The sequence below is a fragment of the Cephus cinctus genome, unplaced genomic scaffold, assembly GCF_000341935.2.
Source record: "Cephus cinctus unplaced genomic scaffold, Ccin1 Ccin1_scaffold0457, whole genome shotgun sequence".
Classification (NCBI taxonomy): Eukaryota; Metazoa; Arthropoda; class Insecta; order Hymenoptera; family Cephidae; genus Cephus; species Cephus cinctus.
In genome coordinates, this window is record NW_014333134.1 from 373,669 (window position 1) to 398,753 (window position 25,085).

The 25,085-nt window shown below is 37.0% G+C and overlaps 3 protein-coding genes, 1 long non-coding RNA gene and 1 other non-coding gene across 11 annotated transcripts in view; 2 read left to right on the forward strand and 3 right to left on the reverse strand.

Moving 5' to 3' along the window:
• The window catches only part of LOC107267871 (leucine-rich repeat and transmembrane domain-containing protein 2), an 89,405-nt gene extending 76,157 nt beyond the window's left edge, over nucleotides 1–13,248 (forward strand). For both annotated transcript variants that reach the window (XM_015740041.2, XM_015740040.2), the window contains one exon: nucleotides 8,076–13,248. In XM_015740041.2, the coding sequence (XP_015595527.1) occupies nucleotides 8,210–9,538 (1,329 nt within the window). In that variant the 5' untranslated portion in view covers nucleotides 8,076–8,209 and the 3' untranslated portion in view covers nucleotides 9,539–13,248. The remainder of the gene's footprint in view (nucleotides 1–8,075) is intronic.
• Nucleotides 13,249–14,412: 1,164 nt separating this feature from the next.
• LOC112494362 lies at nucleotides 14,413–14,862 on the reverse strand. The gene is made up of 2 exons (XR_003059715.1): nucleotides 14,749–14,862; nucleotides 14,413–14,627 (listed from the first exon to the last, which is right to left on the reverse strand). It is a non-coding gene; the product is annotated as an uncharacterized LOC112494362 (long non-coding RNA).
• A 228-nt stretch (nucleotides 14,863–15,090) lies between these two features.
• On the forward strand, nucleotides 15,091–22,155 carry LOC107267818 (solute carrier family 23 member 2). Of its 6 annotated transcripts, none has more exons than XM_015739949.2 (13): nucleotides 15,092–15,359; nucleotides 17,297–17,425; nucleotides 18,243–18,413; nucleotides 18,685–18,890; nucleotides 19,123–19,249; nucleotides 19,415–19,535; nucleotides 19,675–19,930; nucleotides 20,172–20,300; nucleotides 20,421–20,579; nucleotides 20,682–20,761; nucleotides 20,908–21,049; nucleotides 21,356–21,497; nucleotides 21,735–22,155. In XM_015739949.2, exons 3-13 carry the CDS (start codon nucleotides 18,268–18,270, stop codon nucleotides 21,814–21,816), a joined length of 1,590 nt encoding a protein of 529 aa, XP_015595435.1. In that variant the 5' UTR covers nucleotides 15,092–15,359; nucleotides 17,297–17,425; nucleotides 18,243–18,267; the 3' UTR covers nucleotides 21,817–22,155. The 6 variants fall into 6 exon arrangements, with proteins under 6 accessions (XP_024940820.1, XP_024940819.1, XP_015595435.1 ...); XM_015739947.2 differs by having other exon boundaries at nucleotides 18,256–18,413; XM_015739948.2 differs by lacking the exon at nucleotides 15,092–15,359 and adding an exon at nucleotides 16,876–17,032 and having other exon boundaries at nucleotides 18,256–18,413.
• On the reverse strand, nucleotides 18,050–18,123 carry Trnan-guu. Its single transcript has one exon. It is a non-coding gene; the product is annotated as a tRNA-Asn (tRNA).
• A 248-nt stretch (nucleotides 22,156–22,403) lies between the features above and the next one.
• On the reverse strand, nucleotides 22,404–25,029 carry LOC107267820 (cytosolic Fe-S cluster assembly factor NUBP2 homolog). Its single transcript, XM_015739952.2, has 5 exons — nucleotides 24,693–25,029; nucleotides 24,546–24,634; nucleotides 24,212–24,433; nucleotides 23,439–23,592; nucleotides 22,404–22,896 (listed from the first exon to the last, which is right to left on the reverse strand). Exons 1-5 carry the CDS (start codon nucleotides 24,801–24,803, stop codon nucleotides 22,690–22,692), a joined length of 783 nt encoding a protein of 260 aa, XP_015595438.1. The 5' UTR covers nucleotides 24,804–25,029; the 3' UTR covers nucleotides 22,404–22,689.
• Between the last annotated feature and the right edge of the window lie 56 nt (nucleotides 25,030–25,085).

The following is a 25,085-nucleotide window of genomic DNA, read 5'->3' on the forward strand; positions in this document are numbered from 1 at the left end:
CGTGGATAAAAGAAAAAAAATTTTAATTGCATTCGTAAAAGGAATCCTGAAATATCGATTCATTTAGAGCTGAATAAATTGATGGATTGCGGTTTGCTTTGAATCGTGAAATCTAGGACTCCATCGATATGCCGTAATGTCTGAATGCATTTTTCTTTATTAATATAAAGTAAAATAAATTTTAACGAGGATTCTGGGAATCGCTGAAAAATTCGTGTCCGAAATTATGGGAACGCGTGGATCGTATCTTTTCCGTGTATTATCAGCTGGTGGTTCTTGAGTGCCGTCACTGGTCCACATGTCGCACTGATAACTGGTGCGAGGAGTTCTGAAAGTTTAAAAAAATAGAGTACGGTACGAAAAGTTGCAAATTTTTCATGAAAGTATTAGAAGCTACGAAGTTTGCCCCTAGGTGGCAGCACTTGTCCGGCGCCATACGTTCGACGGGGAGTCTCATTCTTCTGAGTCGATTCGAAACACAATTCGGATTCGATGTTTATGTTCTGTAGCTTCCGGCATGGCATTCCGTGACGTAATCCTCGAGTTCCAATCGAAAGGTCTACTTACTGGGACATACTTTCGTTTGAGGTTATAAGGATAGCATAGAAGAGATATACAAAGGCTACATTTTAAAGAGTAAATCCTATTTTCTGAAAAGACTACTTGCTCTACCACTACTGCTGCTACTATTACCACTACTAGTATTACTACTATTACTAATCCGCTACTAATACTATAGCACTCTGTCTGTTCTTTCTACCTTACGTCTACACGTTCCCTGGAAGATGATTCGACTCGTTTGTCCTGTCACTCTCGTAAATGACTCGGTCGGTACAGTAAAATTTTCTAAAGTCCAATTGTACGTGAAACTACCTTATCCGTTGCCTACCTACCTACTCGATGATGGGGCAGGTTCTGGACTTGGCAGGTGAGTCGAATTTATCAAAAATGAAGAACGAAGAAATGTACGAGTGAAATTGGTGGCTCGTGGTATGGCTTTCGTAACGGTCTCTCTCGAGATCTCTGTTATTATTTTTTGTTTCCATCTTTTCTATGAGTACGCTATATGCTTATTGTCAGCTGTGTCTATAAGCCTGGAGCGTCGCGCAGTTACAATTAAACGGAGTCTGTTGATCCAATTGAGAGGAGCGAATTCCAAGAGGTTTCATTGACAATTGGTATGTCTGGATAATGGCGGCTTTCATTTGAGACGACCCATTTATCCAAACCATTGTTAATCCCTATTGACGCCTCTCGGACTAATTGCTAATCGACCACGTTATACAGTCGACTGAGTTACGTAACAATGCAAAATTATCAAGTTGTGTTAATCGACAGCAGAAAAATATAAATAAGACACAGTTTTTTGTATTTTTCATATTAATAACTTTATATAAATTCTATAACACCTTTCTAATTTTCATCTGGAATACGATTTCTTTGAAAACAATTATTTTACCAAAATTCCAAAATTATACAATTTTTTTTTTTCGATAATTCACAAACCGATAGTGGTACAATATTTAAAAAAAAAAACGCCTCCTAATAAAGCCTTCTCTTCTCGAACATTGCGATTCTCCTTAAGCAATCGTAATTTCAAGACAGACGTTAAGGGTACAGTCGAATTAGAAATTAACAATAGTTTACGATGCAATTGAACGAATTGTATAATGGACGTCGTAAAGCATCGTCTATTCTCTTTCTGCTAATCGACCCTTTGCCAGCAGTAGTTAACGTCGTCGAATCACCATAACGTTTTAAACGTATAATCACGTGACTATACCAAGTGCAAGATACGTTCAAGATTATAAAAAAAAATTCAAAAAATCCCACCGGCCCCGCCTCACGTTTCGTATCGCGTCGTTCCCATTAAACTTGATAAATATTGTTACACCGTTATTTGTATTCTACGATAAGCCAGCAAGACCCAGACCACTTTCCTAGCGACCATCTGCCCTGGACTAGACCACAAGAATAGAACGCATGGGACCTTATCTTTATTCTGGTATATACGCGCCTGGTCCAAGATTACCGCGCTGTGCCAGTAGATAGGCTTTGCTAATGGACAGTTCCCTTTCTTGTTGCTGGAGAGCGTCGCCGAGTTTTGAGTGACGTCATTTGACTTTAGTCGCTCGGAGGTTAAAAATCCGACTGACCTAACAAATATTATGAAGCAAATTTAAACATTTATCAGTGACGCTGATAAGGATTTTTTATGTAAAAATTAAAAAAAAAATGCATTCAATAATTTTCAGTGCTTTGATACCACATAACGGGTGTACTATAAAGTTGTTCTATAAGCTTACTTCGGCTTGTTAAATTTACATAGAAACCCATAAGACCCGTGTCATATGGAATAGGACGTTTACGGTCGTTCACTTTTGAATCCAGCTTTAAGTAATAAATTTCGTGACATACTTTCTCGGACTTATCGCACGTGACTTAATTAGGTCATTAATTGTTTTTAACGGGATTTTTAAATTGATAAAAGATAACACGTGTTTGCAACTTTTTTTTTTGTAATCGCTCTCCTTTTTTTAGTGTGGCTATCGTACTGTTGTCATTGTTTTAGTGTATCAGTGTGTCGAAAAATTATACTTGACAGTGACTGTACGAGGAAGTTGAGCCTGGAGTATCGTGCGAAAATTACGTCATGACGCACTGCATGTATTTGGTTGACTATGAATGAATAAAAATTACAAGAAGGTTATACTTGTGGTATCTACCCCTATGTATGTAAAGTGTATGTATGCGCATAAAAACGTTTTTGAGTCTGTATTAATAATACAGTTTTTATTGATAATACAATCCGATAACAGAAACGACACTAAATAACGTAAACAGGGTTGACTGAGATCTGAAAAAAATTGGTTCCGTCATAAAAAAAAAAAAGCTAAAAAAAAATATATTTTCGAAATTCTTATCCCTCATGGTAGAAAATGGTGTTGGTGAGTGATTGGTCAATTTTTTTTGGCACTTGGTGGCTAAGGGACGATGGGCTCGAATAAAAGTTTCGGTAATATAACAATGGGGAGAATTTTTTTTTCAAAAGAGGGTAATACGTCCAAGGGAGTTCGATCAGATTCAATTACGTTGATAAGAGAACCCTAACCTGACGTAAACCTAACGTAAACCAACCCTTGGAGGTCTTTAGGGGTACCAACCCCTTGTAGCTTGTTGCTTCGTATGATCAATCACGAGGGTGTGGTCGCACACGTGTCAACATCAACACAGGGCACTGGTGGGACTAATCGTAAAGGTCATGGAGGGTCACGCATATACGTAATAAAAAATAGGGGAGGTTATGCTGTCGGCATGGGGTGGTTTTTTTTTCCATCACGTCTCTTTCTCAATTTTTTATTTGTCTATTTTACTTGCGATTAGCTCTTAGGTCTTTGCCGTATTAACTCCCCCCCCCCCTGATCCACCCCCTTGACGATAGCAAATATTTGTGTCTACCTTCATCCGGTCTAATACCTTCCTCCAGCTCAGGGAACAACCCTTGCAATTTCACACTCTTCACTTTTCACCCTTTGGAAAGGGTGGGTAAAGTAGGAATCGTGGGGGAGGGGGGGGGTTGAAAATAAAAAATCGCTAAAGGGACGCTAAGGGTGTTTTCTCGATTTTATTGTATTCAGGTCAGGTTGGTCCAATTAAACTGAGTGTACTGTGCAATTAATCGGATTACGCACGTGGAGGGTTAATTAGGTTAGTCCTAAATTTATTGGGGTTATCGAATCGTTGTTTTCGTGCCTTCTAATATGTTTACTGATGATCTGATCAAGTTTTTTGATGTCTTGATGAAAATTTTTTTGAGGGTTGAATTACCTGTTGAACGTGGTAAAAAAATTTTAAGCTGAAATAATACGTGCATTTACCTTTATGGGGTAGCATCCCTTTTGTATAGTTCGGTCTTCCTAGTAACTGTAGGTGTTTTCCAAATTTATATTGCAAGACCTATGACAAAGATGGCGTCGTTTATAACGTGCGATACGCTACCTTTGGGGTAGTTTTTTCTCAAGCAAAAATTACGCGGTAGTTCAGAAAATTAAAGAAAAGACAAACCTGACGTCACTACCCGTTTTTCCTTCACTGGTATCAGGTCGATAAATTTAAAAAAAAAAATTAAAATAAAATTGTTCACGTGGATACAAGATTTTAGAAAATTATATTGGCGACAACCATCTCGAATAATGGGATTTGAGATAATAAAAATAACGTATGATTTCTATTGTAAAATTTGCATCACTGACCTTTCTCATGTCCCATAAGAGCGACAAGATCTTAAGTAAAAAAAAAAGCGAAGTATCAGTTAAATTTTCCAACTGCGCTCGGATGTTTCTCCGATGTCACGATATCGGACCTGCTGTTTCGCGTAAGAGGCGTCGCGACGCTTTACTAGCGTCCTTTTTCCTTTATGGCGCCTGACATTAGACATCGTGAACGACTTATTAAAGGTATACAACGTCCAAGAGACTCTAAGCCAAGAACCTCAATTATTCTCAGACCCATCAGGCTCCATTGGGACCAGGTCGCTGATCCTGGACTCTGATGAACATCCAATAGGCAAACACCCTACAAGCTCATCTCCGTACCCGGTAACCACGTGACGTTTATGATATCGATGTTCCTTTTTTAATTTTTCCATTACCAGACAGAATGGCTAAACACATTTTGATAGTCAAATCGGGGGGAGGGGGGGAGTTATTAATTCAGCCGATCGATACTCTTAATTGTTTCTAAACAGTCAAGAAACACTTTTGAAAGTTCAGCAGGTTTAAAATTATCCGTGCATAAAACGGCTTGGTATACGTTCTTTGATTTTGAGAGTGATGGACTATCAGTGAAGGGAGGGGGGTACCCCCCCCGATCACCATTTTCCAAGATTTACGTAAGAGTCGATGATGAACGATTTGTACGCACTAAGGGTGTGTCAAGTACAAAATTTGATTAATGATTTTTTTTTTTTCGTAGATGATCGATAAGAAAAAAAATTATACATTTTTTGTAACCGTTTGGCGATGACATTTTTTTAATTTTTCGTTACTGTCGCGACAAGAGTAAATGCACGTTGGAAATATATACATATATAAGTCTGTTTTGGGGACTGTCCTCAAAGAATTTTCAACGTATTGACTGTTTTGAGGACCATAAAGCGGAGTGTCTCACCAAATTTGTTTTTATCTTTTCGCTGTTAGGTATCCAGTATTTTTGATAGGTTTAGAAATGTTTCGTTAGGTTAGATTACGTCAGAACTCCAATGCTACGATGTTCCAAGGTAGTAGTTACAAAAAAAGCATTAGCTTGCTATTGTGAACGCCCCTTGATTTTTCGTGTTCCCGAAGTATCTCTTTGGCAAACGTGTGTGTGTATATATATATATATATACATACTCAACATTGGTAACGTAACCCTACATTGCTTTAACGATAAGTCACGTATCTACAAAGTACTCGTTTAATTTATGACGTTGGTACAGTCAAGCGTGGATCTTGAGGAGGTAAGTCAGATAAAATCTAGTACGTGAGATATTACGAAAATTTGAGATAAAAGTTTTCAAAGCCAATATGCAAAAATTTATAATATTGCATACGTATTAACTTTTTCCCCGTATAATCATGTTTCATTTATATTAAGTTTGACGGACCAACCTAACTTAAAAATGTTAATGCAATTTTATTTTATCCGTATTCTGGCAATTTTTATCGATTCTCATTCCTTTCTCTCTTGCTCTCACGTGTTCTTCTTATTTTAGTCCGAGAACCATTCGGGGCATACAATAAGGCATCGAGCAGCCCAGCTCGTAATCTTCGTACGTGATCAAATCCTTAGGACATATTTGAAGGTACTATCCTTCTTTACCGACTGGTCTCCCATTTTCGTACACCGAAAAGAAATTCCTGAGACCCGTCAGACAGCTATACTTTTCTGTCTAATAAATTTTCATCATCCTGCAAAATATTTCCTTTGGCTTTTACGAATTTTCACTTTTTCTTGGGTCGCAAAGTTTTAATCAATAGTATATATACCGCTTTCGACATGGTTTGTAATTCCTGTCAAATTTTTTTTTTCATATCAATTTTATCCGTATAACCCGTGAACACACGGTCTATAATTTATGCACGTTAACCTGCGATTTTCAAATATCGACTTTCTTCGCGTCATGTATCACGAAATAATTGTACGACAACGAACAGTTTTGCCTTGTCTCGGTCGGTAATAAAGTTTTTCTTCTTTATCGACGGTCGTCACGTGACGCGTTAATGCTAATCAAACGCGAGACCAATCTTTCAACGTATCGGGCTACATTAAATGAATTGTCGTAGACTCGATGGCAGCATGGTTTATCGCGGGCAAGTTTCTCCATGGGGACACGCGATACGTTAACGTCAGCGTCGCACGGTAACGCAGTTATACGTTAATGTCGACGTCGCACGTCAACCGACGTTATATCCGTTGACGTAGACAGTACTCACTCAAGGAACAAGAAAAGAACATCATCTCTTATCCGTCCGACCCGAAAGAGACTTCAGAGTTACGAATGAAGACTTTTCTGAAAAATCAAAAATCTTGTTAAAAAATGGCTAATATACCATCAGACTAATTTTGAAAAAAAAAATTTTGTTAACTCAAAATATTTGTCATAACATTTTTTAATTCTTTCTCACGTAATATTATCGAGAAGCAACAGCTCTCATTAAATGAGAATCCCCAGTACTTCTTGCGCAACATATTTTTCTCTACCTTTATGTAGTGTCTAAGGACGAGTGGTACGCCTGTATACCAAGAGAACAAATAAAATAAATAATGTGCAACATACAGTCAACCGTCAGAATAAAGGTTACTCACCTCGAAGTCCCAAAGAGTATTTTCAAATTTTTCTTCCATTGCTTTCTTGATTAGATTTTCTTGCTTTCGAAAAGCCTGGAAATTCTGTGAGTTTTGCATATGCAATTTCCACTGGGAAAAACATCGATGGCGAACTTTTTTTTTTTTTTAAGCAAAATCGAAAGCAATTCTTGTCAAGTACCTTGTCCTATCTGGTACACTTGGTGAAAACTGCAAAATCAGGCTTCCAACTGTCGCCCGCACGGCGACGAAATTATCGTTACTATGCAACCTTATATATATATAGATTACATCATACATATATATTGACACACATATACATATATATATATATCTTGGCTTCTTCTCACGTAGAATATTGTGGACATTTTTCATCCCTGTCTACACAATCAGCAGGCTTCGCCGTTCACTGAAAGTTGGTAGTCCGCAGGGCTCGTCTTGCAAGCGTCCATTTATATTAACAAGCTCGTGGTTCCCCGATAGCGAACAAGAAAGGGGAATCCCCGCAAGCAGGCCGAGCAGCAACACACAAGCTACATGGGGGGTAGTAGGTAGGTAGGGGCTGGGTGACTATAGAGGGATCTCTGTATCTCGGCAGCTTGTGCTATCCCATTGCAACCCTCGCGAAAGTCCTGGCTACCCTAAACCCACCCCTTGGGTAGGGGTTGGGTCTTGGTGGCAGTTTCCCTCGATAACCAGAAAATGAATATGATTTTCTCCCCAGCGAAGAAAAGAAAGGAAACAATGTACATCCGCCGGTTAATCTGGCGCGAGAAATGGAAAAGTTGAAAGAAAAAAAAAAAAGAAAAGAAGCGGGAATTTCAAATGGCAGCTATTTCAAAAGCGCTACGAGATACGATCGTCCATTTTGGCGACATAACCAAGAATTAAGATCGACGTCGTATGATCAAGCGTATCAGGAAGGAAGACAGTACTGTACCAGGTACCGTATACAAGATGGTGTCCAAATATAAATCAGCCCTTGTAAAATGAGAAAGAAATTGGCATTTTTCAGCTTGCCTCTTGCGTCGTGCTCAATCGCGTGTAAATATTTACTTTCTTTTTCTCCGTCTCCGAAATCCTCGATATCCAATTGACCCCGCTAACCGGTCGCGGAGGGGATGGTTGGCACTCCAACCAGACGGCGGAAGTTCCGTCTTGGAACCTCCGGGGGGATTATTCAATGACAACCTAGTAACGTATCGATTGGTTCTTTCTTGTTACAGAGCTGAGATGAGCGACAGCGAAGGGGCGCGTTACGTAACGCTATGATGACTCCATCTGGCGCGACGGGATCGAAGGACGATAGCTAAGGTCGGGTCAGGCGTCCGGGAGACAGGGGACTTTCGAGCTACGGAGGATGCCGGGCCGTCAGTACCCTCTCGTTACGCTCGCCCTGATCCTCGGGGCGAGTTTCCTTGAGGTCGTAACGGGTCAGCTGCCGAAGAACTCCGCGAGGAGTCCTTGTCACGTCCACGAGGCCGTCACCAGATGTTACGACGTCGACATCGAGGAGCTGGAGGTCTACCTGGTGGGTACCGAGGAGGAGAGTCACACGCTGGAGATCACGCACTCGAACCTGAGCATCCTGAGCAGGGAACCCTTTCACGCCAAGACTGACTGGGAGGTCCTCTACATGGCCAGGAACAACATCAGCGAAATCGAGTACGACGCCTTTCACAGGTTGCACAAGGTCGTCTCGGTAAATCTTGAGAGGAACCTCCTGAGGACCATCGACCCCAAGACCTTCTCTTACTGCTATCTCTTGCTCAAGCTGATACTGAGCTACAATCCTCTGGTCCTACCGGATGAGCCGTTCCTCGAGGCGTACAAGCTTGAGTACCTCGACCTCTCATTCGCCAACCTCACTAATCTACCTTTGGATACGTTCAAGCTCCTGGTGAAGTTGCGCTACCTGAATATATCCCATAATCGTCTCGAGGTCCTGGACAGAGAGGTATTCGTGACACTCCAGCAGTTAGAGGTCCTCGACGTAGCCAATAATAATTTCAAGGTCATCGACTACAGGGTCTTCTTCATGTACAGTCTCATGAAGCTGAACAACGAGTGGGTCTGCGATTGCGACCTCAAGATCGTCTTCTACAAGATCTTTGAGAACGCGACCCTCACTCCGGAGGCCGTCAAGTGTGCCAAACCCTTCAACACCACCTGGCTGGACATGAGGTTCCTGGACTGTACGAATCACATACCGGACAAGACTCTCTTCAGCAGCCTCGACGAGTACTACGAGGCCATTGGGGTGGACAAGCGTGTATCGTCTCCGGAAGAACCCTTGGTACCGCCTGGTATCCTTGTCATCATTCTGTCATCCCTCATAGTCGTCCTGCTCCTTGTCCTGGCCCTGGTTCTCATCTGCTGGTGCAGAACCAGAGACAAGGTCAAGATCAATCATCCAGAGGAACACAGTCTAGACACGAGCTGGCAGTACGGTACTGTCCTTATGCACAGGGCTGGACATGATCCTGGAAAAAATCCTGGGAGTGCGACCCTTACCGTTTCGGCACCCGTACTTCAGTACAGCACTATGGAGGGAATCCCGATGACCAGCATAAGACCCACGGCACCACGAATGTCTGACGTCTATCAGAGAATAGATCCCGCTGAACACGACGTCAGCTACTCCGATCAGGAAGCAGACGATGTCGCCCTCTATGAGAGGATGCACTGAGACACTCTCGATGATGCGATTTGAATCTCCCGCTCGAGGACACGCGTCGGCCCAATCTTCGTCCTTGGACTCTCTTCCTGTTTCTTCCTCTCACCGGATCCTGCCTCTGGAATGAGATGCTGAACTCAATACGGAACCCTGGAACTCGGGCAATTTATTCTTAGACCATGATCGCCCGATGCGTTTCTAACTCGTTATTCGTAAACTCGAGTTACTTAGTCGCGCGGCTTCTTCTTCATTGTGAATGAACTTGCTCGGAGATAGGTGGCGCGCGAACGATTTTCTTTTTATTCTCCTTTATATTCTCGCTGATATCTCTCGAGGACGCAGAAGCATTGTGATACATTATTGTACGTGTTAACCAAGCCATTGCTTCGTTCACGTCTTATTGTTAGACAAGTACTGTTAATTGTATAATTGTCGCGAGTAACATATTTCATGGACAATTTTAAATATTGTCGTTACCTTGCCAGTTGGCTGCAGTTTTTTTTTTTATAAAAAACATTGACAGTGAGTGGAATGGACGAGTTTAGAAAAAAATTGAAACAAAAGAAAGATTGAAATTTAAGAAGAACTATAGAGACGTAATCAAAATTCGTCTAACATATTTGATATTTTGATAACAAATTTTATTGGGTTTGATCGAACGTATTTATCTTCATTCGATTAATCATTATTTCGTTAATTTACTAGATAGATACTGTCGATTTGAGGTAATTTTTGAAATTTTTGGTAAACAAACAAAGTGTGACAGGAAAATCATACGTCACTTCCGTAGAAATAAGATAACGATGTCCTTGTTATTATTTTCAAAAATCACGTTATCGACTTCCTGTCACTTTTAATGGTAATTTTTGTATCACGTATTCCGTAACCGTAAAAAAAATTGAATATAGAATCGACATATATACTGTACAATTTTTGTTGTTAAAAAACAAAAACAATTATTTATCATCCGATGTCAGATAATCAAATATGTAAAAAATTAGACATTTTTACGATTAACTTTGCGGCGACTAAAAATGATATATTATTGTTATGCGTTTTTGATACACCAATTCAAAAATTCACCTGACAATCGGATAATCGATTAAATATTTGTTTTTATAATTCAGTTTCAAAATTGCCGCCGACCTTATGTACATTTATACGTAATTCACAAGTGACAATGAAAATGACGTTTAGCTCCGAGTGTGGTGTGTATATTTAAAATGTGGTTAAACGAGGAAACGGCGATAAATCTTTCGTATGGCTATCTTTGGAACGTCCTGTAGGAACGATACAATATCAGTAGCACGTATAGCTAGCCGGTTATCCAGTTACTGACTTTAGGAATGTCTTTGGACACAATCGTGCTTCAGATTTGCTAAAACGATTAGAAACAAGCCCTAGTAGAATTATGTGTTCCTTATCAAAGTCCAAGAACAAGATAATTGCGAATCTCAAAGATTAATTGCCGGGCCAATTATTTCCAAGGGCTTGTAATGGCGTGCGGGAAAGACAGCGTGAAAAATGTTTGAAAAGCGAAAGTGAAATTACATAATTGAAAACGAAGGGAGGCATCGATAATTTGATCTCAATGCATTAACGACGCTTTTAAACGAACATAACGTAAAATATGTTTCTCGAAGTTTCTATCGTTTCGTCGATTTTTTTTTCCACCGTTCACTGTATACTTTCTTTGATAGTTTTATTATTTATGTATTACCGTTACAACGACTGATTACTCGAATGTAGCAAATTACCAGTTTCGTGAACGCTCTTGAATTTCAATGAAACGCAAAGCTGATTCTGACTTTTTTTTAAATATTATGAAAATTTTGTAATCTGATGGGATTTACGGAAACAATAGAATACAGGCTTTTCTTATACGTATGGGACACTGTATGTATACGCAAAGTGGTTATATAACGGGTGGTCATTTATTAGTTTGGTCGTAATGAGATTGTAATTAAAATTCATCCTACGGATGAATAATGAAATTTTGATTGATAACGATAATTTTTTTTTCGAAATCCTAGTATCTGAAAATATAGATACATTTTTTTAAAATACTTATATGTTTCTTATGATTAATAGTGTAGGAGAGATTTTTTATATATAGGTAATACTTTTTGCATTGTTTGTTTCATTATTATTGATGACGTCAGTGGATCATTAATTAAATATCTGAATTATACGTAAGTCGTATATATCGATAAGGATAGTGGAAAGTTAAAAAAATTTTTTGCAAAACAGTCGCCATAGAAAAAATACGTAATCGGAAGCATTATTAAAAAAAAAAGACGATTTGTTAAATAATTTTATAAATTGCCCCGAATGTCTAATTAATCGACCGGATATTATTGTTGTACACGTGTCGAGCGCAGCGAATTTCGCGCTTCTGAAAATTGGCCTTTCGCTTGAGAAAATTCGAGAAAAAAATGTCACATTTGTTTATGTCGTCGGAATTTGCAGTTTTTCGTTAAGTCGAACAATTTCTTAAGAAACACTGCCAGAGTCAAGTTTCTTTCTTACGTCGCAGTGACGTCTTGAACTAAAATTTTCGGCTCCTGCGACTCCTGCCAGTCTTTGCGTTTTGGGATACCGAAGATCCTGGAGCCCAAAATAGACTGCAGTAGAATAATAAAAATTGTAGGGGCGTGAGTAGCGTTTGAAAAAATGAAAAAAAAAATATATATATATATATATAAGGGCATACAATTTTGCCACGAGACTGTGCGTCACCACGTGACGGCGTCTTTTGCATTAAAATTCTGGAAACCCGAAAATTTTAATTTATCCCAACCACGTTCTAAAAATTAATTTTTGTAATTAAATATTTTTCAACGCACAAGACGCTTCCACGTGTTTCGTAAATTCGCGCAAAAAAAAAATTCAAATGAAAGTAACTTCTGTCTCTTCCATCCACTCAAAAAAAAATGTATAATCTAGTTATTCGTAAATACTTAAAATGTTCTCGAGGAATGGAACGACGTTATTTTGCTCCTGCGCGATTTTCAATATCATGAACGATCCCTATCGTCATTGCCGTTTTTCGTAATTTTCATAATTTTACACATTTTCTAAGTATACCGTACTACGACCAACCCAACGAGAAATTAATTGAATAACAATGCCAATGTCGAATCTTGATAATTTTTCGACGCCAATTTACGTAACTTTAATTATACTTGGTTAATATACTCTACGTTCAATTATCAAATGTGTAAATTTGATATATTCGCGCGGGACGACAGCAGTATTGTAAACTTATAAGCCATAATGAAAAGAAAAGAAAAAAAAAGCTGTACGTTGCTGTATACCGCATATACCAAAAAGTACTCTACTTGTCTCCAAGGAAAAAAAAAATGGACTTTCAAGAAACTCTTAGGTGTTTAAATAAAGATATAGCTACTAATCGAGACAGGACACATACGCATAGGTATACATATTAAACGGATAAATTATTAAATGAAAAAAAAATACAGACTAAACTGACGAGGAATAATTTCTCCGTCTTTTTTGTTGTTGTAAATAAGCTAATATTTATATATCGCGCGTGTAAATACGAGGAATTATTATGATATACATATACATACGTTGTTGCTGTGAGTCTGGAATTATATTCAATGTAAATGCGGAAAGTGAGTTGATCGTTATCGCGAACTGTAAAATATGTAAATATATGTATTTTAAACATAACGCAATAAATATATGTATTTTATAAATATTCTCTTTTCACTCTGTCAACCCGTTATCAATGATAAGGTGGATAAAGATGTATGTTGTTATTCAGTTGAATATCTACGTCTTCTTTAAATTTAATGTCTTTCCGTTCATGAAGGAACAATCATATCAGCGACTTGATAAAAGCAGATAAGTATCATTTTTATGAACGGCAATTTAATCAGGGCATTTTAAATTGGTCGTTGAACTAGACTCATTGTTACCCAACGTCTTGCAGGTGGCTCCATCAGCGGAAACATCTTGAACGAAGTCTGAATAGAAATTATACAACTGATGGTAACATTGAGAAATTGGAAATTATAGTTTTCTACTGCTCGGTTGGTAAATTACCGACATTAACGTACGTCGCGGTCTCTATTAAGCAGGGACTGCAACCAAAAGAAATATCGGTCCGGTTACAGTGTTCAATTTGGTAACTGCTTGAATTTCGGTTTATTTTCGGTGTTTGAATTTAATAGATTTCGGTTTCGGTTTTGAAGAGAGATTTTGCGACTGGTAAGAGGTCCCTGCGTTCACCGGAGGACGGACGTAAAACTTGGACGAGGAAAATCGGCTCATTGGAAATCTTCTTACTCATCTGTGGTAGAAAATCCTCTTAGCAGCACCCTCCGGCGGAATCAGTAGTATATATATATATATACACTCGACCAATCAAAAACGTGGATATGGTTCGAAGGCTCCTATTTTCGGCTCCTGCGACCACTGCCAGTCTTTGCATTTTGGGATTCCGAAGATCCTGGAGGAACTTAGGTGAACTTCGCTCAGGTGGCGCGACGACTCCAACAAGAAATTGGTTTCAAGAAAATCAGCCCACTGTCAATCTCCCTACTCGTATCTGCTATTATGAATAAAAAACGTTTCGATTTCGGTTTTCCACTGTAGCAATATCAGGTTTCCGGTACGATATTAAGTATAACATTTATAAAAATGTCGGTTAATGGTTACGGTTTCGGTTCCTTATTTTACCGGTTATTATCATTTACCATTTCGGTTTCAGTTACGATTACGGTCTGTGCTGTTAAGAAATATTGTACTTTCAAAGAGCCTTGAATCAAAGGAAAAATCGTTTAAAGTAAAAACAACTGTCACCTTTTACAAATTACAATGAAAATTAATTTGTCTTATTGCCAATGGCGCAGTATGGATAAGGCACTCATAATATATTTGTCCACTGTATATAAATATGTACAGCCAATTTTAAACAGTGTAACATGCACGTGTCGTCCAAATCAAAATACTTATCCACATCTCAATGCCAATTACTGTACTGTAAGTATTAGTATTGTATATGTATATCTAACGTTCGAAACAACATAGAAGTTGCTTTTGTTGCCAAGGGACTGTCCAACAGTCCTCAGAACTAGAATGAACAAAAGGTAATTCAGTCACGAACGAAACGACATGATAATAAGGAATAAAATTAAATTTTGACATCCCTAATAGTCACATTTGGGGTTATGAAATCTGACAGTTACACCTACCTTGGATTCTAGAACCACTGAATTTTCCTATTTGAACTTTTTCGAAGAATCAGATTAAGTCATGTGTGTGACTGTACAGGACACGGCCCATCGAGACTCTTTGCCCGAATCAACTTTTGTACCTGTGTTTTGAATTAATGAATGTAGTCCTGATGCACTTTGTACCGCGGTCACAAGTTCTTCTAAAAGTTTCAAAATGGCTGGAATCAAATATTTACTCTTGTCACGGGCACAGCAGAGCTCGAGGAACTGAAACGAAGCAAGAACCAAACAAGAGGGAATTGGCTTCAACTACTGTATCTACTTAACGTTATATATTACTGCGGGATCTTTTCAATTATCCTAGTTGCCTAGTTGACCACCGACGGTCGATTAACAAGGAGCACTCAGACAAACCGTTACGACGCTCATTTGATTCTTTCTGTTCAGTGTAATAATAATGCTTCTCACCCATAAAATCGTAAACTTTCGTGATCGTGATTTATGAAATGCAAAAATACTCTACCTGGAGTACCAGATCTGTTTCAGTGACTTGTTCTTGATTTTCGACAGTCTCGTGTTTTCTTACGTTTCGAAAAATCATGGAGAACGATATACAGCTGACGGATGTGGTGAGTATTTCTTAAGGAATATATTAATTCTTAATTTAAAATTCGAAACTCTTATGTATAATTATTTTTGTAATTTCTAATCAATTTTTTACGCATTACAATAATTTTCACATTTTCTTCCTATCCTGTCATACGTTTCCGCACGAAATTTTATTTTTCATGGAAAAATATCGTTTTCAAAAATCATCACATGCCTGCTACTCAGTCGACGCTAAGTTGTCACCTTATTTCTCCGAAATCCTGTTTTTCTCAAGTGACATAAATTTTGTCATTTTCACTATTAATTATAGACCCTATATAAATAATTGTACGAATAATTACATTCTCCTGATTCAAACAAACAACACACTGCTTCAAATATTAATTTCGATCTTCCTTATTAAACGATTCAGCCCAAATTCAGCACTTGAACTCCCATTTGATTGGTATAATAAAATTTTTTTTAGATCACCAGGTTTTCACTTGAATAAAATAAAAAATAAAAATACGTTCAATAAAATTTATACCCAAGGAATTTTCCTTCTCTTATAACCGTATTCACTCTATACATACTAATAGAACTAAACGATAGTCAACACACGTGAAAATGTACCTTAGAAAATACAAAATAAAATTTACACAGCAACGTTAAAATTTCCTACTCGTGTACACATGCACGAGTCACGTACATGAGGTATGTCAAAAATATTAAATACTTATAATTATATAAGTACAGTATATTCTGAGACAAGTATCCAAAAAGGAAAAACTTAGTGACGAGTAAAATATAAATGGCGCTAATAAAATGCATATATGTTATATTTTCACATATGATCGCTAACATGTATCTATAATTGCACAAGGACATATATCATTTGGATTTTCCAAAACAAAATCAATTGCTTCGAATATATTTTCAGTGTCACATAAATTTTTTTCGCAATTTTTTTTTCAATCTCATTAAACACCCGCCTGCCGTTTTGAAACATGAAAATTGAATTAAAGCCGCATGATCAATGCTGCAGATTTCACATTAAGGATTACCTGCACTGCATCTTTGTCAACGGCTGATAAATTATCAGTCGACATAGTAAATGCTAATTTCTCAGTTTATCGTTGAAAATGTGACGCATCGACATATACAGTCTCAATCGTCCGTAATCGACATATGAACCAGGAAATCAGCTAATAACTATAAAGTGCAGCGACTTAACTGTACATATATGAAGAATTTCTCAAGGTCTGCCTGTGATAATGCAACCGTGCAAAATTACAAAAAGAAGTCGGTTTCTGCAGTTTTTTCCCCTTCGAGCCACTCGATTACGTGACCATTATCATTCCAATCTGATCATAAAATCTGCAAGACGCACGTGGCAGATTATAGATTTTGCTCTTTTTTCTTTAGCTTTTTTTATTGGATCTTAAATATTCCTTTGGACTTCTGTCAGGATTATGGGACTAAGTTGTTATGCAGTGCTCGCGATATACATATATATATATAATACTCTTGCATTTGTTACTTTATTTACACTGCACGTTAAGATAAGATACGAATAAAACGATAAGCACTGTATGTTATACGTAATACGATATACGTACGTTGTACGTAAATTTATACACATTTACGTCTGTCGAAAAGAAGCGACAGCTCCAGGCTAACCCGTTTACGAACACACGAAGAATAATTCGCACAGGTGGGTCATAACTGTCCTTTTGTACAGGAACCACGTGGGCTCGTGTACTTCGCTATTCTGAACACTAATTGTACTGGATGCATAAGAATTAATATCGCTGTTATATACATATATAATGCTAATTAGTAAATTGAATTAAAAATAATTTTTGCATTGACGTCCTATTAATAAAAATTAAAAGTACATGAACCATTAGACATGATTGCAGGAATTCGTTATTACAAAAAAAATAAAGGATTTATAAAATGCAACCTTTTTTTTTAGAATGTCACGGGCAACGAATCTCCTGTCAATTTGCAGGAAAGCAAGGAAAAATCAAATAGGAAAACCGACATTACGTATGGCATAGACGACATACCACCATGGTACCTTTGTTTGTTTATGGCACTCCAGGTAATTATGCATATGTAAAATATTTCGTTTTTGATCAAATACAAGATTTTAATTATCGATGATTCAATATTCGAGCAATTAATCAATTTGCTACTATAAATAAGAAATATTTCTCCAGTGTATTCTTATGATAAATAATGTGAACGGTGTTTGTATTATATATGTATAAGTTTATTCACATTAAATTTATCACCCGAAGGTGGTTTTATCGTAGAAAACAAATGGACGAGCTAACTTCGGGTGGTGCGTCTAAAGTAAATAACCCTGTATATCATACAACCCGTTATAATCTATATAATTATTTAATGCGACTCGGTACTTCAATAACGCAACAACAATTCTGTGAAATTATAAGAAATATACAATATGATACCGATAAGAAATGAAATAATGCAATGCAAGCAGCAAATATTTTTAATGCAATTAAAATTGCGTAACTCTCATTAGCACACTGTTTACCTGAATTTCATACGGATAAATGTGAATTAAGTGCCCGAACAAAGCTTATGGAAACCCAGTTTAAAATATAAAAAGCAAAAGTTGTACGAGTGTACTAAGACCGTAACAAAAATGCAGTAAAAAAAATGTATCAAAATAATAAAATTGATTTTAAAAATTTTAGTTCGTCCCCGGGTGGGCTCGAACCACCAACCTTTCGGTTAACAGCCGAACGCGCTAACCAATTGCGCCACGGAGACTTACGTCATCATTTTGTAAATAATTGTAATAAAGTAATTGAATGGTTCGTTAAGAAAAATAGACGTAATCTCTCACGCTTGTTATTTTTTAATTAATACAATATTCTTTACAAGAGCAGTTCATTGTTTCAGCATTATTTAACTATGATCGGAGCTATAGTCTCCATTCCTTTCATCCTGACTCCGGCACTCTGCATGGCAGAAGATGATCCGGCAAGAAGTCACATTATATCCACTATGATTCTCGTTACGGGCATTGTCACGTTATTACAAACAACCGTGGGTTGCAGGTAAGTAAATAAGTCAATAAAATAATATTTGCATAATAAGTTATCATATCCCCACCTGATAGATAATAAATCTTCCAGCGGCCTGCTAACGAAGTGGACTATAATTATAAACAAAATAATAGACTTCCTCAACTAAAATGCACATTATAATTTTATGCAGAAGAATATCTCATGACTAACATCGTGACTTAATTGTCTCTCACGAAGAATAATTGTTTCTCCATATTTGGTACCACTGATGCAATTTTACATGTTCTTTGTTCTTTTTTAGACTTCCACTGGTTCAAGGGGGTACGATATCCTTTTTAGTACCTACTCTGGCCATTTTGAATTTACCTCAATGGAAATGTCCCTCTGATGACGTCATGAATTCTATGACGTATGATGATCGTACTGAATTATGGCAGGTGAGGATGCGCGAGTTGTCTGGTGCTATTGCCGTGTCCGCATTGTTTCAAGTAATCATTGGTTACGGAGGTATGTTTTAAGTATGGTTTGCATATCATTTAATTCATACATACTTTCTTTTAATAAATTTGGAAATGCTTGTTTGCTTATTCTGAAGAAATATTAAAATTCATACATACACAGCAGCAGTAATGTTTCTGTAAAGACTGGCTATTGCTTGATAAGTAGATGGCATTTGAATATAGTGTCAAGTGTATATATATAATTTTCATATTAAATTATCTGAATATAATTGATGCAGGCATTGTCGGATATTTACTTAAGTTTATTACACCCTTAACCATCGTACCGACGGTTTCATTGGTGGGTTTGTCGCTATTTGAAAATGCCGCCGACGCCGCTTCAAAACACTGGGGTATTGCAGTAGGGTGAGTCAACCTTTTTTTCCTAATAAAATCAATACTGATCTATTATTACTTATTCATACAATTATTTATCCTTACCTTTTTACCAATAAGACAAGACTCGCTATATACTCGTTAAAAAATCGACTGCTTAGATCATGCGAAATTATAAATTTTTTCTATTTTTAGAACCATACTGATGTTGACGCTCTACTCGCAAATTTTGGTAAACGTACGATTTCCAGTTGTCACATACAGAAAGCAGGAAGGCTTCCAAATCATTTGGTTCTCCTTATTCAAATTGTTTCCGGTAAGTCAAGTTTACTCTCTACTTTGAATATCACAAAAATAATTCAATTCCATGGGAAAGTTCATAATTTTTTTTTTTTCCAATATCACCATAACAGTTTCATAGATGTCACAAGTAAAATTATCCTCCTTCTGCACAGGTCCTGCTAACGATAGTAGCAATGTGGGCGATTTGCGGAATTCTCACAGCCACAGATGTTCTACCGCCTGGACACCCCGGCAGGGCTGACACAAAATTAAAAATAATTAGCGATTCACCCTGGTTTCGAATACCATACCCAGGTCAGTGGGGTATCCCAACCGTTAGTCTGTCCGGAGTGCTTGGCATGTTGGCAGGTGTGATCGCGTGCACCGTAGAATCCATTAGTTATTATCCTACTACGTCGCGGATGTGTGGTACGTAAGCGTCAATAAAATGCCATCAGAACCCAAGCAAGCATATAAGAGTGACAAATGTAGGACTAAAAATGGGCTCTAACTGGCCCTTTGCACATATCAATGGACCAGTAACAGTTGAAAAGTTGGGCCGCTCCTATATGCTTGCTAGATAAGGGCTGATTGGTTGAAACTAAGAGAAAGTTTTTTATTAAAAAATTAAATATTTACAGTATCATTTATATGTATGCCCAATTTGCAGGTGCACCCCCACCGCCTCTTCATGCAATTAATAGAGGAATTGGTATGGAGGGTCTTGGCACTGTGCTGGCAGGACTTTGGGGTAGCGGAAATGGTACAAACACATTTGGAGAAAACGTTGGTACAATTGGTAAGAGATAGAAGACAGTACATTAATACACAATTTGCAATAATGTTTCATTGTCATATGCAGTTTCTGTATGCAAATACTCACTGATGCATGTGTTAAATTATTTGAGAATTTTTGTAGGCGTGACAAAAGTTGGCAGTCGAAGGGTGATACAGTGGGCCTGTGTCTTGATGATACTTCAAGGAATCGTCAGTAAATTTGGGGCTATTTTCATCATCATTCCTGAACCCATAGTCGGTGGTATATTTTGCGTCATGTTTGGAATGATAACAGCATTTGGTATGCCACGGTTGCTAATTGCACAATGACAGTAATTGTTGTGAAAAGACAGTAGTTAATCTAAATAAAGAGAAAATCTATAAAAATTAAACATTTATGCAGGTCTCTCGGCGTTGCAGTATGTCAATTTGAATTCCGCAAGAAATCTTTACATACTGGGATTCTCGCTGTTCTTTCCATTGGTAAGCGCTGTTGGCCAATTGGTTTATAAATTTGACAAATAATAAATATTTCAAAAATATCTGTAATTACAATATTTTAAAGCTTGTCCTATTTTTAATTTGCAAATGCACACGGAACGATGAGAGTAATCTGTCAATATTTACAGGTTCTATCAAAATGGATGATAAAGCACCCTGATATTATCAATACCGGAAATGACATAGCCGATAGCGTTATTACGGTACTGCTAAGTACGACAATTTTAGTTGGCGGAGTCGTTGGATGCCTTTTAGATAATATTATACCAGGTATGTCTTTAATACATGCTTTTATAGCACTGTCAGAATAAAATATTAAGTATTTTACTGAGATACATGCTTATGATAACAAATCAAGTGTCCTCATTGATGATACGTTAATACAGGCTACATTAATTTTGAAATTAGCATTACACGATTTACGTCTACTTAGCTTCCATATGAACATATTGTCGCGCACCTATGAGACGCTGTACACATAGAAGCACATGACTACGTTCGATTGCTCACTTTCACGTGATACAAGTATAAACAGAAGATTTATCTAATATTATTATTATTTATAATTTATAACAGGTACTTCAGAGGAGCGTGGCTTAGACGCGTGGGCTAACGAAATGGCGTTGACTGTAGATACGCCAGATGTTGACGAGGATACTGATAAGGAATACATAAGGAACACTTTCGATTTTCCAATTGGAATGAATTTGCTCAGAAGGTAATTTAAGATAAACGAATGAAACACGTGATCGAGATTTAGGAAATGACTCCTAGTAATAAATCATTCAAACTTAGAGATTCATAATTCAATTTCGTTATTATTATTAATCACGTGAAAAACATTTTTGTGCTTGCCACTTGCTATTTGTCTGACTATATAAATCTTTTTTAATATTACACAGAGAGCACAGAATATGATTGTAGTTAATCATATTATTTTTTTTTTTCATTTCAGATGGAAATGGACGTCATACTTACCATTTTCACCAACCTACAGACCAAGACCATACCCTTGTTGTCGTTCAAAGAAAAGTTAGTTATATTTTATAGAACAGTAGGTACATTAACATTTTAGATATATTTATATGTATAGTAAAACCAATTTGTAAGGCCATATGCATATTTGTACGATAGAAACCTTTCTGATAGAAATTAATATGGTATTGTTATATAAAAAAGTTATGTGCAATATTATTGTACACGTCACTGACACTTGGTATTTTGTGCTTGCTGTATTAAAATCAAATGTCCAAGTTTTTTTTAGTCATGGAAGGCCACTTTTTGAGATTTCAAAACAAATTTTAAATTGATGCGTTCAACGATACAGTTAATTAACACATATTGTCATTAAGTACAGGAGCACTAAATCGTTATGATTATAGAAATTTAGAATAATAATTGTTTAAGCCGTTTTTAAGTCCTTGTCGATCGTCACTGTTCACTGGTGTACCGTTGATAATTGAAAGAAGTGAAATATCAGTTTTTTATAAAATTAATAATAAACTTGCGACAGACAATTCATAGTTAAAACTATAAGGAATATTTGAATGTCTTAAGTGTATAGAATAAAAAGTATCGTCACACATTCAACATACGAGTTTTCGTGTGTACGATATTCACTGTATCATTTATGCCCAGACTTTTGGGAAATATTTATTAACTTTATGTTTATATCTATACATCGCAATATAAAAACATAACTTGTCTTCGTCGTTAAACCTAGCGTTACGAAAAACTATACATCGTGATATCTCTTGAGTAAAAATACAAATCAACTTCACACGTCTACTGTGCAACCGTTGTAATTAAAAATTAACCGTTTTTTTTTCACTCACGTACTCGTTTCCCAAACGAATCACCAAAACTTTCACCATATCATTTTCGAAAACATATCGTTGACTTGAAAGGGCTTATGCTTCCTTGCTCTTAGTCACTTCCTCTACCAGTTTTCGAAAAACTTGGGCCACTTGACTGTCTGGAATTAGCGCGACAACGCTCTGACCTTTGTCACCTAATTTTCCTACAGCTGGATCGATTGGTATCTTTGCCAGAAATGGAACCTTTACCATCTCCGACAGAGCTATTCCACCACCCGATGAGAATATGTTTGTGCATTCCTGAAAGCCAATATATCTGACTCTTAAGAGAATTTTTGCACGCATCGAAGTATAATTAATACAATAATTGAAGTTTTCCCCAATTTTCCCAATTTAAAAATCCTGAGGATTATGTAATATGATGATAATTCTTCTTTTGTTATTATTAATAATTATTTGAGTTACAACCATTCTATGATATTATGACTTTAGTATTTTCCAACAAATGTTATATGAATTTATAATTATGATGTATTGAAACTATTGTTAGAAATTATAAAAGGGACAATGGTGACATTGTCAATAACTCTATAGTATGCCATAGGATCAATACAACTGGATGTAGGCTTAGCATTAATGTATTATCACTTGAGAAATTTAATATTAAGTGTCCTTGACATCATTTTGCAATCAATTTTGAGAGCCAAGAACGTTACCAAACCCTAATACGTTAGAACATAAGTGCGTATGAATATTTTCGAATTGTTTACTCCAAAATTTAATATACAAAATTCAAGACCCAGAGTTTCTTTTACAAATTACAAATTGCAATTAGTACTTACAGTGCATGATGGACAGACAAATCCACTCATGTTCTCGACAATGCCGATTATTGGAATTCCTGTTTTTCGGCAAAACGTTACTTCTCGAAGAACATCATCAACAGCCACTGCCTGAGGTGTTGTTACAATTATTGCACCATCACACTTGACGTTACTGAAATATAATCAAAGAAGCAGGTTACTCGTGACAGTATAACAATAATAATTAATGACTATTTCTTAAATGAAATTTAGCTAGAACAAGTGATGTAAGTTTAATTATCAGATAGTTAAATAAGGATTAGGTGTTGTCATGTATACTTAGAATATGCATGTTAATAGTTCTGGGTACATGACAAACACTGAAGAACTTGATGACGAAACAGCTTATCAGTCTCATGACCAGTACTTATCAAAATTATAATTATTTTTAACAACAGTCATATGATTGGTAGTCACCACATGTGACTACTATCAATAGACGTGTGACTGCCCTACTCATTGTGCAAACTAACTATACACTGATAACTAAATTGATTAAACAAACATTATCACATCACTGTATATAACATATACACAAGACAACCATTTATACTGGCAATTATACAAGCCTATTTATAATGACCAGACCAACTATTAAATACATTAAATCAGAAGTTAATAACACAATTAACTACTACATCTATTGTTAAAAAAGGAACATCTAATACAGAAGAAAGTCATGTTCGACCAGTCCAAAATATTTTCATATTCTGTTAATATACAAATATCATAATCTTATAATTGATATATACCGTAGATTCTCCATAACAGTAATATGTTCGTCAGAGGTACCAGGTGGTGTATCAATAATAAGATAATCAATGTCCTGCCAAACAACATCATTCAGGAATTGTTTGATCATGCCAGTCTTCTTCGGACCCCGCCATACTACACCGTCATTTCGGTTTTTTAAAAGAAAACCAATGGACATAACAGACAATCTCTGTTCGGAATCGGCAAAGACCGGTACCCAGCTGCAATAAAAACATTTTTGGCGATCACAGTTCCTAATACAAAGGCCACACAATCGTGACAAAGGCGAAATTAAAATAATAGTAAATGATTTACGTAAAATAGACAACGTACCCTTCAGAAGACTGGTGGACATCTTTGTCTTCCAAATTCAACAAGTAGGGAACGCTTGGCCCGCAAAGATCGACGTCAAGCAGTCCGACCTGGAAGATTTTGACGTTTAGCAGACGTAACTTCACGCGCTCTAGACGGAGGACGTACTTTAAAGCCAGACTCCTTTAACGTCAAAGCTAATTGAGTGCTGACAGTTGATTTTCCCACGCCGCCTTTGCCCGAGAGCACAAGTATAACGTGCTTCACACCGTCCAGCATCGCGAAATACTACGATTGACTACGACCATCTGGTTTTATATCAGGGATTGGACACTCCTATGTTAAGGACACGTATTCCACGGTTTTGCACACGCTTTGCACTGCCTTCATGTCTAACGCGCAGTACTAAAATCTAATATGGCGGCAGTAACGCGCGGCAGCGCGCGATTTCGAGGAAGTTTCAACCGCGATCTTGTTTCAACTGTTCCTCAGAGTACTGACAGCCAGAAGATACTGGCGGTTTTGCAGCCATCTCTAACAGTTTGAATCAATTGGACGATA